The 17,430-nt window shown below is 48.2% G+C and overlaps 1 protein-coding gene and 1 pseudogene across 2 annotated transcripts; both read left to right on the top strand.

The window, feature by feature from the left end:
* The first annotated feature begins 1,575 nt into the window (after positions 1-1,575).
* LOC101125459 (large ribosomal subunit protein eL19-like) lies at positions 1,576-5,707 on the top strand (annotated as a pseudogene).
* Positions 5,514-17,376, top strand: ZNF256 (zinc finger protein 256). Of its 2 annotated transcripts, XM_019018849.3 has the most exons (3): positions 5,514-5,904; positions 9,292-9,418; positions 10,705-17,376. In XM_019018849.3, exons 1-3 carry the CDS (start codon positions 5,872-5,874, stop codon positions 12,426-12,428), a joined length of 1,884 nt encoding a protein of 627 aa, XP_018874394.1. In that variant the 5' UTR covers positions 5,514-5,871; the 3' UTR covers positions 12,429-17,376. The 2 variants fall into 2 exon arrangements, with proteins under 2 accessions (XP_018874394.1, XP_018874395.1); XM_019018850.3 differs by lacking the exon at positions 9,292-9,418 and having other exon boundaries at positions 5,751-5,904.
* The last annotated feature ends 54 nt before the right edge of the window (positions 17,377-17,430 follow it).

Genomic DNA, 17,430 nt, shown 5'->3' with positions numbered 1-17,430 from the left:
ATGTGAGAAGGGAAAAGTCAGTGTGTATATTAGAAATTGGGACAGTGCGAAGCATTTCTCAAGCCGACAGCTCGGTCCTGCCTGCACAGTGCAGCCAGGAGGAATCACACATGGGATGGGCAGCCCCGGGGGCACAGGACAGAGCGGCCAGGGCACTGTACCAAGGCACAACTCCCAGGTCCTGGACAGGCCTCCATGTCCCTCCCTGCAACTTCAATCCTTGAGGCAAGAGCCATGCCCAGCCCTTGAGGCTCTGAGATCAAATCCTAACTAGGGAGACACTAGCCTGCAAGACTGCAGTTTTAGTTAGCTTGTCTGCCACAGATTGTGTGGCCTAAACAACAAACATGTATTTCCGACAGTTCTGGAAGTTGTAAGTCTAGGATCAGGGTGCCAGTATGGCTGGGTTCTCCTGAGCACCATTATTCCTGAGAGAGAGAGGAAGCTCTTTCCTGTCTCGTCTTGTAAGGGCACTAATCCCATGCATGAGGGCTCTATCCTCATGACCTAATCACCTCCAGAAGGCCTGCTTCTAAATACCATCACATCAGGACACATGAATTGATGGCGGGGAGTTGGGGGGATACATTCAATCCATAGCAACTGCTGTTAAAAACATTTTACTATGCCACAAATATTTGTTGGGCAGCATGTTCCTATGATCAACAATGTGGCAAAGCATGTGTGGATATTTCTCAGCAAAGATCGCGACTTCTAGGGAACCTCTCTAGAAGGCACAGTGTGTTTTAGGGGAGACACCAACCCCAAGAATATCTCTGCCAGTGCCACCTGGTTTTGCCCACAATTCAAAGCTTTCCTGGGAGCCGGATGAGGGGCAATGGAACCAGCAGATGCAGGGGTAAAATCTATTCCTTCATTGATAATTCTCAGAGCAATTCTATTCCAGGGTCCTAAATCAGATGAGGTGCCCAGGCTGGGCGTGGTGGCTTATGCCTGTAATCCCAGCACTTCGGGAGGCAGAGGTGGGCAGATCACCTGAGCTCAGGAGTTCCAGATGAGCAGCCCAGAGAGAGGGAAGACAGGGAGGAGGCTCCTGCATGCCTTGGTGGCTCTGGAATCCACCAGGGACTATAGACTGTGCGTGGTCCTCCAGGCAGTGGTAGCCAGCATGGTTCATGCTCCAGTTCTAGTTCTGCTGGGAACATGCCATGCCATACCTAGCCTCCAGCGTGGACAGACTGGGCTGCTTTGTAGCAAATATCAAGTGAACAAGGAAGGGAAGAACATGGATCTTCGTGGGCAGATGTCTATTAGCAAAAACTGCAATGGGAGGCAGAATTATAAGATGGCCCCAAGATTCTCACCCCTCAGTGCACTCAGTTGCCTAATTTCCTTCCATTGAGTGGGGGCTGTGAATCTGACAGACGTCACTCTTGTGATTAGGCCAAGGCAATAAGATACTCCCCCCCTTCACTGTTCTATAAGACTGCCTCAGCACATGGGAGTGAGATCCTCCTGCTGTGAGAGGGCCACGCCACGGGCCCCTAGCAGTTGAGATGGCCCCCAGCAACAGCCAACAAGAAACTGGGAACCTCAGAGCTCTTTCCTTTAGCTGCTGCTGCGGCCGAAGCCATGAGTATGCTCAGGCTTCAGAAGAGGCTCACCTCTCATGTCCTTTGCTGTGGCAAGGAGAAGGTCTAATTGCACCCCAAGGAGACCAATGAAATCACCAATGCCAACTCCCATCAGCAGATCCAGAAGCTGATCAAAGATAGGCTGAACATCCACAAGCCTGTGACTGTCCATTTCCGGGTTCGATGCTGGAAAAACGCCTTGGCCTGCTGGAAGGGTGAGTACATGGACATAGGTAAGCTAAAGGGTATGGCCAATGCCTGAATGCCAGAGAAGGTAACTTGGTTGAGGAGAATGAGGATTCTGCACGGGCTGCTCAGAAGATCCCATGAAGTTAAGAAGATTGACCACCAAATGTATCCCAGCTTGTACCTAAAGGTGAAAGGAAATGTGTTCAAAACAAGCAGATTCTCATGGAGCACATCCATGAGCTGAAGGCAGAAAAGGCCCAAAAGAAGCTCCTGGCTGCCCAGGCTGAGGCCCACAGGTCTGAGAACAAGCAAGTACACAAGTGGCTGAAGAGCGCACCCAGGCCAAGAAGGAGGTGATATCAAGACTTTGTCCAAGGAGGAAGAGAGAAGCAATAAAAGCTCCCCCTTTCTTGTCTGTACATACTGGCCTCCGTGATTACATAGATCAGCCATTAAAATAAAACAAGACGGCCGGGCACAGTGGCTCACGCCTATGATCCCAGCACTTTGGAAAGCCGAGGCGGGCGGATCACGAGGTCAGGAGTTTGAGACCAGCCTGACCAACACTGAGGAACCTCATCTCTATTAAAAACACAAAAATTAGCCAGGCTTGGTGGTGCATGCCTGTAATCCCAGCTACTCAGGAGGCTGAGGCAGGAGAATGTCTTGAACCCAGGAGGCGGAGGTTGCGGTGAGCCGAGATCGCCCCATTGCACTCCAGCCTGGGCAACAAGAGCAAAACTACATCTCCAAAAAAAAAAAAAAAAAAAAAAGCAGGAACCTCATTCTTGCAACAAGACACTGAATTTTGCCAACAACCCAGCCAAATGTGTGTGCCCTCGGGGCAGTGACGACATGCCAGCCCCTCACCATCTCGACCTCCTCCAGAAACTGCTTCTGAGGCTGAAACTTTGGGCACCAAGAAGCATAGGAAGGAGGCCGGGTGGGGGGAGGGGGGCGGCTGAGGGTGGCTCGGGGCAGGCCTGCGTGCAACCTTCAGCATGGACAGCCTGGGCGTCATGGACAGCATGTTGATGGCCATGAAAGGCAGACAGGTTCCTAGGTGGGAAGGGGTGGGTTTTCTGTGAAACCCCACCTTCAAGCCACGGATGGCCTGAAGCCTGGAAGCCACGCTGCCAGTTCCAGGTGCAGTCTGTGACCCAGAGAGAGAAATTCCTTGATGCCTTTTGGCCAATGGTATGGTGTTTTTCCCAGGCCCACCCATGACTGCCCATGGGCCAATCAGCATGCACTTCCTCCCACCCATGGACCAATGAGCACACACTTTCTCCATTCTGAGCACATAAAAAACCTGTAGACTCAACCAGACTCAGACATTGGAGACTATCTGTATGCAGGTGTGAGCTACTCCCTTCAGGTTTCCTTTCCACTGAGGGCTGTTGGGTTGTCCAATAAAACCCTTCTCTGCCATGCTCACCCTCCAGTTGTCTGCATAACCTCATTCTTCCTGGACGTGGGATAAGAACTTGGGGGACAAGAACTTGGGACCTAACGAACAGCAGGAGAGAAAGGGGCTGTAACACATTCCTGGCTGAGTAGCCATGCTCCTGGGCTGCATGAGTGAAAAATGGCGACTCTTCTGGAGGCCCAGACTTTGGGATTCCCCGAGCCAGAGCTGTAACACTATAGCCCTCCTGCCCTCAGCCAGCACTGGGTGGCCGCCCCCCACGATGGGAAGCAGCAGCGAGCCAGAGCAGGGCAGCGGGACTGAAAGAGCTATATCACAAAGAAGCTGAAAACACATCCCACCCAAAACACACCTCCCCGCTTGCCAGGCTGCAAGCAACGGGAAGGAGAGAAGAGCTGTGGCTCTTCCGGGAGCCCAGACCTCAAGACTCCGGAGCCAGTGCTGTGACACGCTGCAACACCCTCTTTGGGGTTCTGCTGTTCTTGGTGTCTCCGAGCTTTCCGGCGCCACCATTTTTCCCTCGTCTAGATGCTGGTGCCCGCAGCAGAAGCCGCCTGCAGTATGTCTGGTCCAGTCGCAGCCTTGCAAGGAGCCGGCGCCTGTGCCAGCGCCTGGAGCTGCCCGCCCCGCCGCAGCAGCCAGCGTGCCTGGCTGTGTGCACTGGCCGGTCGGACCCTTCACTTGCTCGCTCACACACCCCTTGCGGCTCCGCGCCTGGCTCGCCCTTGGTAGGTGTGGGATCCAGGTGCAGCCTGCTGGGCCGAGTGGGTGGAACAAGCCCAGGGGGTGTGAGCAAAACTCAAGCAGAGGCGCGACCACAGAGGTTTCTGGCTGGCGAAGCGACACCCATTATTAGTAGCTTTCTGTAATTTGTATTTTACAATTCTTTTTCTGATATCGTATCAATTTTTTATGCAGAACAGCCCTATAATAATGGGGGCAAAGGGCCGGGCACAGTGGCTCACGCCTGTAATCCCAGCACTTTGGGAGGCCGAGGTGGGTGGATCACCTGAGGTCAGGAGTTCGAGACCAGCCTGGCCAATATGGCGAAACTCCATCTCTACTAAAAATACAAATACAAAAAAAAAAAAAAAAAATTAGCCGGGCACGGTGGCGGGCGCCTGTAATTCCAGCTACTTGGGAAGTTGAGGCAGGAGAATCGCTTGAACCCGGGAGACAGAGGTTGTGGTGAGCCGAGATCGCACCATTGCACTCCAGCCTGGGCAACAAGAGCGTAACTAATGGGGGCAAAGATAATCATTTCAGCGTTGAGAAGAGATCTTGAATTTAAGATACTCCCTACATTTGGGATTCAGAGCACCCTTTGTTCCACCTGTTAATGCTCTAGCCAGCCATCGTGCCTTTTCAAAATACCATTCCTTTTGTTGTTCTCTTTCTGAGCTTGATGTCAAATTATTAAAAGGAAGTGAATATAAAGGCATGGAGAAAGTGAGATTAGATGCATGCAAGTGTTGCTTAGTGAATTGGACACAATATTTGACTATACAGGCACGAGAGGGACCCAGAGACAGGGATCTACTTATGTCCTGCTGCTACAGGATGCCTCCGCATCCCACCTTCATCCTCTTTGTCATGAACCTGTGTGGAGTGTTTTTTTTTCTTGTCCCTAATCAAACATACAGAGACTGAGAAAACTGACTCCAGTGCTTGAGTGCATGCGTTTGAATTGCAACATAGTCTTTTTTTTTTTTTTTTTTTTTTTTTTTGAGACGGTGGCTCGCTCTGTCTCCCAGGCTGGAGTGCAGTGGCGCGATCTCGGCTCACTGCAAGCTCCGCCTCCCGGGTTCAAGCTATTTTCCTGCCTCAGCCTCTGGAGTAGCTGGGGACTACAGGCGCCCGCCACCACACCCAGCTAATTTTTTTTTTTTTTTTTTTGTATTTTTTGTATTTTAGAGACGGGGTTTCGCTGAGTTAGCCGGGATGGTCTCGATCTCCTGACCTCGTGATCCGCCCGCCTCGACCTCCCAAAGTGCTGGAATTACAGGCGTGAGCCACCGCGCCCGGCCGCAACATAGTCATTTTTATTTGCTTTCTCAACCAGTGGATATATTTTGTGACTGACTGACTGTATGTAATAATATGTGCATCTGGATATGTGCCTCTGGGAACACATGAAATGACACGTCTCCAAGCAAACACTGGCAGACAGCAATCGGTAGAAAACTGGGTACGTCTCTTTTAAGAAAGAACGAAGCCTCGCCTCCGCCCCAACCTGGAGTGTCCATTTCCCAGCGCCCCCTACATGGGTTTGGCCTTTACTTCCGGAAGGAGGTGGAGGCGGCTCTCACTCTCCCGCCGTGCGCCTGTGGGAACATTACCCAGAATGGCCTGCGTTGGGCGACGGCGACCTTCAGCCAATGAGGCCTCCGAAAGGTGGTGTTTCCGTAAGCGCACGCGCGTTCGCGGCGGGACTTCCGTTGTCCTCCTTGTGGCGGTCGTTTTGGCATTTGTCTGGACTGTTTACTTGGTATAAAGCCCCGGAGCGCTGGGTCAGCATCATCCGTGACTGACTGAGAAGGCGCGAGAGGAGTCTTCCCCGCTGCACAGAGGCGTGGCTGAGGCTCGGCGGCGCCCAGGGAACCCAGGCCCGGCCCGGAATAAGGACATCCTCTCTGGCCCCGCTCCGCTCACAGTCAGATGGCGGCGGCCGAGCTGACGGCCCCGGCCCAGGTATGTGCCGCGTCCTCTGGGCCTTCCCCGCCCTCCCCACGCTAGTCCTAGCACCCCCGAGGGCGCCTGCTAGCGGCTCTGCTGCCCAGGACAGGACATGGGGGCTCGCCGGAGGGGCTCCCGTTTCCAACACCTGGTGTGCTAGGGAAGGGAGGGCGCGACTGGCAAGGAGCCCCTGATGAGAGGCGCCACTGAGCCCTGGGGCACAGAGGTGACACAGCCAGTGCGAGGGCACCCGGCTCCAAGGCCAGGCATGGGGCTACAGGGTGGCTTGAGCCCATCTAATATCGCCATAGATGCCCTTCTCTGAGGCCTGGCTCTTTCCACGTTTCCCTTGGCTGTAGAGGGTTATGAAATCTACGCCAGGAAGGGGAGGGTTTCCCAGTCTCTCACTAGCCCTAACTCCCACCCACAGGTTCTCTGGGTTGTGGAGTGCCATTCCCCCAGCCCTTAGTTCTGAAGACCTTGGGTGAACCCCAAGCCCAGGGTCCTATGTCCATGTTGTCCGGTATATAGAGTTGTTCCAATTTCTGGCAGCCATGTGAACGGGTGTGGAAAGTTTTTCCAGAAAGGTACAAGATGTGCAAATGCTTAGGTGCAGTACGGAGCTGGGTGCATTTATGAAGCCACAAGTCTCCTTGCTTTCTGTTGGGAAGCAAAGAACAGGAGGATAGGCGTCAGGACTGCAGTGGCTGCCTGAGAAGTTGAGTGTGTTTTCAGGAGGTAATAGCAAGTTTGAATCAGAAAAAACAGGTAATTTACCAAGGTCTTCACAGGCTTCATCTGTGTGCACAGTGGGGCACAAACTGGGGGGTTGAGGGAGGAGGAAGGAAAATCAGGGTAGACTAGTCCAAGTGAGGGTTACTGGCCCAGGATCGTGATTTAGGAGATGTGGTTAGATTCCGGATGTGTGGTTTCAAAAGGGACAACTAAATTACATAATGTAGGTGGTGAGGGAGTGAAACAGAGGGTTCAGAGAAGACCCCAGGGTTTTTGGTATTAGCAGCTGTAGGGAAAGAAGTTTCATCAACTAAGATGAACAAATTGGCAATAGGAGTAATATTCACTAGGGATATCAGGTTTGTTTATGCCATGCTAAGAGTCAGATCTTTCAGAGCCTACTAAATGGAGGCGTTAAGTGGGCAGATGAACGTGCAGGTCTTGAAATCTAGAGAGTGGTTCAGGGTGCAGATATTCAAGATGTGGCTGTTGTGCGCACCAAGGTGAGTGAGCTGTGGGTCACAGTTAGGAGGGGCAAGCTCCGGGTTTTGGTTGTAAAGCTGTTAGTGGGCCAAGACTGGGAGGATGATGATAGAGTAAGTGGTCATGAAGGCAAGGTATGTAAAAGACAGTGTAGTTTGGCAGTGGCCACGGCTCCCAAGAGAAGAATGGACATGAGATGGATGCAAACGCATAGGACACTGAGGCCAAAACTCGTGCTTATTCACCACTTTATGGGTATCCAGGATTTTGTGATAACTTGATGGGGCCTGGGTGTTTCATTCAGGCTGGAAGATTAAGTTAGTGTCATGTGGTCATTTGTGAGAGTCATTGTGTGTGAGATGAGCGACCAGTGAGGCTGGGATTTAAATGAGCTTTAGGTGGATATATGACTGCCAAGGGGATGGTAAGTGCAGCACAGAAGTGGAATAGGGCCATGGTTATCTGTGAGTCACCTGTGGTTCTGTGTGGCTATGTCTGAGGCAAGGAATACAGCCTGGCAGGGAGGCCTTCAAAGAAATTTTTGAGGCTGCTTCCACTAGTGTAAGCCGTGGGAAGTCTGGGATTTTGGATCCTGTTTATATCCACACTCTGGATGCTGCCTGCCAAGTTGCAGTATAAGGCTGGAAATTAAGGCCCAGTATGATATGTCGCCTTGACATCTGATGAAAACGATACAGCCTTAGATGGCCTGAGAACAAATTCCCCTTCCCACTTTGCTCCCATGAATAAGCTTTCTTAGCCAAATGAACCTTTCTTATCCTTTCTTATCCAGGGAACCAGAACAGTTCCTGCTTATTACTTTGTAGTGGGTTTCAGTTCCCTATCAATTTTTTGAGTTATTCAAACAAGCCAGTCCCCTCCTCTGGGGACCAGTGGAGCTTCTCCATCTTGATGCTACAAAACTTACATTCTACAGCACCTGGTTGTTACTCTTTTCTGGAGTACTACCTCCGTATGGCCCTGTGTGGAGTGTGGTATTCTTTCACAGGCTATGAGTATTTGTCTTTAATTAATAAACTGTTCAGCCAGGCGTGGTGGCTCACGCCTGTAATCCCAGCACTTTGGGAGGCTGAGGCGGGCAGCTCACAAGGTCAGGAGATCAAGACCATCCTGGCTAACACGGTGAAACCCCTTCTCTACTAAAAATATAAAAAATTAGCCAGGCGTGATGGCGGGTGCCTGTAGTCCCAGCTACTTGGGAGGCTAAGGTAGGAGAATGGCATGAACCCAGGAGGTGGAGCTTGCCCCACTGCACTCCAGCCTGGGCGACAGAGCAAGATTTCATCTCAAAAAAAAAAAAAAATTAATAAACTGTTGATCTCATTTGTCCAATGTCACGTGTCTTATATTTGGCTGTTGGTTATCCATTTCTTTTTTTTTTTTTTTTTTTTTTTGTTCTTTGAGATGCAGTCTCGCTGTGTCACCCACGCTGGAGTGCAGTGGCGCGATCTCGGCTCATTGCAACCTCCACCTCTCCACCTCCTGGGTTCTAGTGATTCTCCTGCCTCAGCCTCCTGAGTAGCTGGTACTACAGCCGTGTGCCACCACGCCTGGCTGATCTTTTGTATTTTTAGTAGAGATGGGGTTTCACCCTGTTAGCCAGGATGGTCTCGATCTCCTGACCTCGTGATCCGCCCACCTCGGCCTCCCAAAGTGCTGGGATTACAGGCATGAGCCACTGCACCCGGCCCAGGTTATCCACTCTTTCACGCAGGTAGCATGTGGGGAGGCCAGGATTTGCCTGTGGTATAGGACGTAGTGGTGGTCATGGTCATGTGGCAGTGGGATCTGGAGACCTGAGGTATGTGCAGTGTAATGAATGATATGCACTTGGAGAGGGAGTGTGCCTGATGGCCCCAGTGTCCTGATTGAGACTTACATGACCTTGGTCATATGAGAGGAATGCTTGTCAGGAAGGAGTGGTTGCCCTTATGCCACGCCCACAGCTTAGATACATGTATTTGTTCACCTGCCTCTTGTTACTGATGGCTGCAACCAGTGACCAAGAGCCCCATTAGGAGACAACAGCACCAGCTGACTGCTTTCTCCTCTGAGCTGGGGAGCTTGGAAAGAGGATGAGCATGGGGTAAATGTGTGAGGGGAAGGATTATGGATCCTGAGAGGAGGAGCCGTTTGTGGTTTCATGTGTCCCCATCCTGGCAGGGCATTGTGACCTTTGAGGACGTGGCTGTTTACTTCTCCTGGAAGGAATGGGGTCTTCTTGATGAGGCTCAGAAATGCCTGTACCACGATGTGATGCTGGAGAACTTGACACTTACAACCTCCCTGGGTAAGGTCCTCACACCCACCTCTATGCCCCGAGCTAACCTTTGCTCTTACCCTTTCCCCAGAGTCAGATGTGTCTTCACAAGAGGACTATTGACACAGCTTCCTGTTCCTGGGCAGGTGCTGCGGTTGGTAGGGCTAAGGTTGTATGTTGCCTGCTTTTCTCCTTGAGCAAGCAACACCTGCTTCCCTTTCATGTGGAAAGATTCAGAGTCAGGCTTCTTATAGTCGGCCTCATGGATCTCACCTTGTTTGCCTCTCCTGGCCAGGTGACGTTGTCCAGATTCGAGGCTCCTCAAGGCCCAGGTTCTACTTGCTTCCTCTAGGGGACACTTCCTCATGCCTGCCTCTGCCAGCAATTATCATCACTGACATTGTCCCCACTTATGTGGACTACGAGTGGCTCTTGCAAAATCCTCCTCTGAATTTCTCCTTGTATTATTTTTTTTTTTCCTATAGGCTATCATGTGCAGAGTCATTCTGGGCTGGTCTTGGGTGCTTGCATATTCCAAGTTCTGTGTTCTTGATTGTAGGGGTCAGATGGACAGGCCCTGTGGTTCTGAGGATGGCTGTGATTCCCCACAGCAAGATGGACTCAGAGGGAGCCTGGCCCTAGGGACTAACACCTAAAGGAGGACATTCTATCAGGGTTATGTTCACTTCATACTAGAAACATATCCTGTTTGACTAATATTTTGGTGCTAATGACATTTGGGGCCAAACCTCATTACTGCCTTTTCTTTCCCATTCTTGATACTTAGCTTGCTTGTCAGCTGTCCACCTGGTTACTACGTCTCTTACTTCCAGCCTGGGGTTAATCCCCACATCTCTGGACTCCATGTTTCACCCATTTTTCTCACTGCCTTATCTGCAGTGCTCTCCAGTGTTGGCCTCTACATAATATGTTATGAGGTGTCCACGTATGTCAGCCGCTATTTTGTTGTCACATTTTCTTGGGCCTGGACACATACCTATACACAATGCATGTGTTAGCAGGACAGCAGATCTCACTGAAAATTGTTCTAGAGGAATGAGTTGTATATCCTGCCTCTTCTCCATGTTTCTCATCCCATGGCTGTGTTTTTTAACTCATGAGCCCTTCCCAGTTCTGTGATCTTTAGAGGCCCAGTTCTGCTAGGCAGCCCTATCTTCAACTTGAACCCAACACCTTGGTCCTGAAAACAACCCCATGGACTCAGTTCCTGGGTTTGTTGGATGCACATTTGTCTATGGGCTACCTCCACTCCACTAAAGTCAGCATGCTCTTCACCAGCATTTTCTTTCTTTCAGGTGGTTCTGGAGCAGGGGATGAGGAGGCACCTTATCAGCGGAGCACTTCTCCACAGCGGGTGTCACAGGTTAGGATTCCTAAGGCCCTTCCTTCTCCCCAGAAGACCAGCCCCTGTGAGATATGTGGCCCAGTCTTGAGAGAGATTTTGCACTTGGTTGAACACCAGGGAACACACCATGGTCAGAAACTGTATACAGACGGCGCATGTAGGAAACAATTACAATTTACTGCATACCTTCGTCAGCACCAGAAGCAGCATGTTGGACAGAAACACTTCAGAAGCAATGGGGGCAGAGACATGTTTTTGAGCAGCTGCACATTTGAAGTATCTGGGAAGCCCTTCACTTGCAAGGAGGTTGGGAAGGATTTCCTGGTGAGATCAAGATTTCTTCAGCAACAGGCTGCTCACACCAGAAAGAAGTCAAACAGAACCAAGAGTGCAGTGGCCTTTCACAGTGTAAAAAATCATTACAACTGGGGAGAATGTGTGAAAGCTTTCAGCTACAAACATGTACGTGTTCAGCACCAGGGAGACCTCATTAGGGAAAGATCTTACATGTGCAGTGAATGTGGGAAATCTTTTAGCACAAGCTGTAGCCTCAGTGATCATTTGAGAGTTCACACTTCAGAAAAGCCTTATACATGTGGGGAATGTGGGAAATCCTATAGGCAAAGCTCTAGCCTTATTACGCACCGAAGAATTCACACTGGAGTAAGACCTCATCAATGTGATGAATGTGGAAAATTATTTAACAGGAAGTATGATCTTCTTATACATCAGAGAGTTCATACTGGAGAAAGGCCTTACAAGTGCAGTGAATGTGGGAAATCCTTTAGCCATAGCTCTAGCCTCATTACACACCAGAGAATTCATACTGGAATGAGGCCTTATGAGTGCAGTGAATGTGGGAAATCTTTTATCCATAGTTCTAGCCTTATTACACACCAGAGAGTTCACACTGGTACAAGGCCTTATATGTGCAGTGAATGTGGGAAATCCTTTAGCCAGAGCTGTCACCTCATTAAACACCGGAGACTTCACATTGGAGAAGGGCCTTATGAGTGTAGTGAATGTGGGAAATTGTTTACTTATAGATCTCGTTTCTTCCAGCACCAGAGAGTTCATACTGGAGTAAGATCTCATGAATGTCATGAATGTGGAAAATTATTTAGCAGGAAATTTGACCTCATTGTACATGAGAGAGTTCACACAGGAGAAAGGCCATATGAGTGCAGTGAATGTGGAAAATCCTTTACCTGTAAATCCTACCTCATCTCACACTGGAAAGTTCATACTGGAGCAAGGCCTTATGAATGTGGGGAATGTGGGAAATCATTTACTCATAGCTCTACACTCCTTCAACACCAGAGAGTTCACACTGGAGAAAGGCCTTATGAGTGCAATGAATGTGGGAAGTTTTTTAGCCAGAGCTCCAGCCTCATTAGACATAGGAGAAGTCACACCGGAGAAAGGCCTTATGAGTGCAGTGAGTGTTGGAAATCCTTTAGTAACCACTCTAGCCTCGTTAAACACCGAAGAGTTCATACCGGAGAAAGGCCTTATGAATGCAGTGAATGTGGAAAATCCTTTAGCCAGAGCTCTAACCTCACTAATCACCAGCGAATTCACAGTGGGGAAAGGCCTTATGAGTGTAGTGACTGTGGAAAATTTTTTACCTTCAACTCCAACCTCCTAAAACATCAGAACGTTCACAAGGGATAAAGGTTAGGTAACACACATAGGGCTGTTACGGACTGAGAAGTGTCCCTGCAAAATTCATAGACATAAATAAATAAATATGTATTTTCAATAACCATGCTTTATATTTAGTATATGTCCTCTGAATTTTGTTTTATACAAATAAGTTTATATGTGTACATACTACTTTGTCTCTCATATCCACACAGAAAACCAAATGGTTTCTTTTTTTAAAAAATTCTTTGTGTTTAAATGGACAAATTATAATTGTACATGTTCCTGGAGTACATAGTGATGTTTTGATACCTATAATTTAGAGTGATCAGAGTAATTAGCATATCCATCACCTCAAACATTCGTCATTCCTTTATATTGGGAACAGTCAGTCTCAATTGCCATTCTCCTCCTAACAACTTGAAATTATATATTATTAACTTTAGTTCTCCTGTAGTGGTATAGAACACTAGAACTTATTCCTCCTGTCTAGTTGTAATTTTGTAGCTTTTAACCAATCTTTGTCTATTCCTGCCTACCCACTACCCTTCCCAGCCTCTAGTATCCTCTGTTCTACTTTTTACTTCTAAGAGATCAACTTTTTTTTGTGGGGGTGGGGGACAGTCTTGCTTTGTCTCCCAGGCATTTTTTTTTTTTTTTTTTTTTTTTTTTGAGATGGAGTTTCACTCTTTTTGCCCAGGCTGGAGTGCAGTGGCATGATCTTGGCTCACCGCAGCCTCTGCCTCCCGGGTTCAAGCGATTCTCCTGCCTCAGCCTCCTGAGTAGCTGGGATTACAGGCATGCACCACCACCCCGGCTAATTTTGTATTTTTAGTAGAGACAGGGTTTCTCCATGTTGGTCAGGCTAGTCTTGAACTCCCGACCTCAGGTGATCCACCCGCCTCAGCCTCCCAAAGTGCTGGGATTACAGGCGTGAGCCACCGCACCCAGCTTTTATTTATTTATTTTTTTTAAGCTTCCACATATGAGTGGGAATGTGCATGTTTATGTTCCTGGCTTATTTCACTTAAATAATGTCCTCCATTTCCATCCATGTTGCCTCAGGTGATAGGATTTCATTCTGTTCTTTGAATAGTATTCCTTTGTGTGTATAAACCACATTTTCTTTATCCATTTATCTGTTGTTGGACATCTAGGTTGATTCCATATTTTGGCTATTGTGAATAGTGCTGCAGTAAACGGGGTGTAGATGTGTCTCCAATGTGATGATTTTCTTTCCTTTGGATAAATTCCCAGTAGGGGGATTGCTGGATGATATGGTAGTTGTGTTTGTAGTTTTTTGTTTTGTTTTGTTTTGTTTTGTTTTTTGAGACAGAGTCTCACTCTGTTATCCAGGCTGGAGTGCAGTGGTGTGATCTCGGCTCACTGCAACCTCCGCCTCCCAGGTTCAAGCAATTCTCCTGCCTCAGCCTCCTGAGTAGCTGGGATTACAGGTGCGTGCCACCACCCTGGCTAATTTTTGTATTTTTAGAAGAGACGGGGTTTCACCATGTTGGTCAGGGTGTTCTCGAACTCCTGACCTCGCGATCCGCCTGCCTCAGCCTCCCAAAGTGCTGGGATTACAGGCGTGAGCCATCGCGCCCAGCATATTTGTAGTTTTTAGAGGGACCTCAATACTGTTCTCCATAATGGCTGTACTGGTTTGCATTTGCACCACCAGTGTATGAGTTCCCTTTTCTTGTATTTTGTTGGGTTTTTTTTTTTTTTTTGAGATGGAGTCTTTCTCTGTCGCCCAGGCTGGAGTGCAGTGGCATGATCTTGGCTCACTGCAACCTCCGTCTCCCGGGTTCAAGCTATTCTTCTGCCTCAGTCTCCTGAGTAGCTGGGATTATAGGCACGCACCACCACGCCTGGCTAATTTTTGCATTTTTAGTAGAGACAGGGTTTCACCATGTTGGTCAGGCAGTCTCGAACTCCTGACCTTGTGATCCACCCAGCTCGGCCTCCCAAAGTGCTGGGATTACAGGTGTGAGCCACCGCACCTGGCCATGAGTTCCCTTTTCTCTGCATCCTTGCCAGCATCTGTTTTTGTCTTTTTGATAATAATTATCCTAAACAGGGAGAGTGATACCTCATTGCGGGTTTGATTTGCATTTCCCAGATAGTGATGAGTGTGTTTTAATATTTTTTTTGACTGTTTGTATGTTGTCTTTTGAAAAATGCCTATTCAGGTCGTTTGACATTTTTAAATTGGATTGTTTGAGGGTTTCTTTGCTGTTGAAATACTTCAGTTGCTTGTGTATTGTATTCTGGCTTTATTTTTTTTTGAGACAGAGTTGCTCTGTTGTCCACGCTGGAGTGCAGTGGCACGATTTCAGCTCACTGCAACCTCTGCCTCCCGGGTTCAAGCAATTCTCCTGCCTCAGCCTCCTGAGTAGCTGGGATTACAGATGTGCGCCACCACACCCACCTAATTTTTGTATTTTTAGTAGAGACGGGTTTTTGCCATGTTGGCTAGGCTGGTCTCAAACTCCTGACCTCAAGTGATCTGCCCACCTTAAGCTCCCAGAGTGCTGGGATTACAGGCATGGCCAGTGCATCTGGCCTCTTTCTTGATTCTTGATTACACTGTCACTGAGTGGGTTCTACATCAGAAAAAGATGAATAGGCCAGGTGTAGTGGCCGAATCCTCTAATGCCAGCACTTAGGGAGGCCGAGGCGGGAGGATTGCTTGAACTCAGGAGTTTGATACCAGCCTGGGCAACATGGCAAAACCACATCTCTACAAAAATTAGCTGGTTGTGGTGGTGCATGCCTATAGTCCCAATTACTCCTGAAGGCTGAGATGGGAGGATCGCTTGGGCCTGAGAGGTTGAGACTGCAGTGAGCCTTGATCATGCCACTGCGCTTCAGCCTTGGCAACAGAGTGAGACGCTGTCTCAAAAAGGGGAGAAAAAAATAGAATGTGGAGATAAGCAGATTTCAAATATGAAGTGAAAAAGAAGCTTTTCATTGTTCAAACCATATTGCTAAGTGAGAAAAAGTACAGATGTGTATAGAATCTATGACTTTTTTCCTATAAGATGAAAAACTTGTAACATAATTGACACACAGAATAATGAACAAAGGGAGACACAGTTCTATGAGGATAATACTATACTGCAAATTTCACCTTCTGTTTTTACTTATTCATTAAATTATTTATTTGGAGACAGAGTCTTGCTCTGCTGCCCAGGCTGGCCTCAAACTCCTTTGCTGAAGTGATCCTCCCTCTAAGCCTCCCAAGTAGGTAGGTGAACAGGCACAATTTTTCTCCACCTTGGTATTGTTCAATGTTTTTAATAAAGAAAAAAAATCTCATTTTAATGACAAAACCAACAAGGGGGCCATTTTTAATCACATGCTGACCTTAATTCCATCTCTTCTTAGACATCACTCTTAAAACTTCTGGGCCAGGCGAGGTGGCTCACACCTGTAGTCCCAGCACTTTGGGAGGCCACCTCGGGTGAATCACCTGAGGTGAGGAGTTTGCGGCCAGCCTGGCCAAAATGGTGAAACCTTGTGTCTACTAAAAATACAAAAATTAGCTGAGTGTGGTGGCAGGCACCTGTAATCCCAGCTACTTGGGAGGCTGAGGCAGGAGAATGAATTGCTTGACCCAGGAGGAGGAGGTTGCAGTGAGCTGAAACTGCGCCATTGTACTCCAGCCTGGACAACAAGAGTGAAACTCCTTCTCAAAACAAACAAACAAACAAAAACCTGTAAAGTCAGCTGGGAGCGGTGACTTATGCCTGTAATGTCAGCATTTTGGGAGAAGGAGGCAGGCAGGTCAGAGGTCAAGAGTTCGAGACCAGTCTGGCCAACATGGTGAAACCTTGTCTCTACTAAAAATACAAAAATTAGCTGGGCGTGGTGGCAGGCATCTGTTATCCCAGCTACTTGGGAGACTGAGGCAGGAGAATCGCTTGAACCCAGGAGGTGGAGGTTGCAGTGAGCCAAGATGGCGCCACTGCACTCCAGTCTGGGACAGAACGAGACTTTGTCTCAAAAGAAAGAAAGAAAAACTTCTGTGAAGTGTAAATTTTTTTCACCATCCACTCATGTTTCAATTGACCTATTTCTGTCATCGCATTTATTAGATAGTCGTTGGTAATAAGTTTCTGTAACAGGCATTTCACCTGTTTTTCTGGTATCATATTAGTTCCTCATGCAGAACACTCCCCGCTGTCACAAGAGAAACAAATGATAATCACTTCCCAGGAAAGATAACAAGCTCGATAATTTAACATACGCCTAGTGTCTCCAGTTGGAGATTATCACCACCATTACCAATGCCAAGCTGAGATTTCTCTCATTGTTCTTTACCTGAGACTGACTTCAAGTTCCTAAAATGAGTTGAAAATATAAGTTAGAATACCAAGTAAGGGATATTACATGAATAAATGTTTTGCTCAATGAATTGGACGCAATAATTGACTATATAAGCAGGAGAGTTGTTTTTCCGTGGGAACGACTGATTGACCTTTGTACTCTTTCTTTAGCCTCTCCTCTATCTTCCTTGGCATGGTCCTATCTGGATTAGTTCTCTTTTGCCCCTGGCAGACTGAAAAACCAACTCTAATGCCTCAGAGTGAGGCAGGAGAATAGGGAATTAGGGTAACCAAGAATGAAGGCATAAGCAAAAGAACAGCAGGTGCAGCTAGTTCTAGGCAAGATGAGGCAGCACACAGGCCACGTCCTCACTCCTGTGGTAACAAGACAGAAGTCTCCACTTCAGCCTCTGATTGGTTGTGCACCAGTCCTTCATAGGATTGGAGGCCTTTAAAGAGCTCTTGGGGTATTATAAAATTCTAGCTTATTAATGGCAAAAACCGCAATTACTTTTGCACCAACCTAATAAAACCCTAAAAAACATTGTAATCGGGGTTCTTGAGCCGCTTGGTCGCCTGCTCCCACACCTACATTCCACTTCTGTGGAGTGTACGTTCCCCTCAATAAATCTGCGCTTTCATTGGTCCGTTCTTTCGTTGCTTTTTTTGTGTGTTTTGTTCACTTCTTTGTTCAATGCGCC

The sequence above is a fragment of the Gorilla gorilla genome, chromosome 20 (assembly GCF_029281585.2).
Source record: "Gorilla gorilla gorilla isolate KB3781 chromosome 20, NHGRI_mGorGor1-v2.1_pri, whole genome shotgun sequence".
NCBI classification, from domain to species: domain Eukaryota; kingdom Metazoa; phylum Chordata; class Mammalia; order Primates; family Hominidae; genus Gorilla; species Gorilla gorilla.
This window is presented reverse-complemented; position numbering and strand designations above follow the sequence as displayed.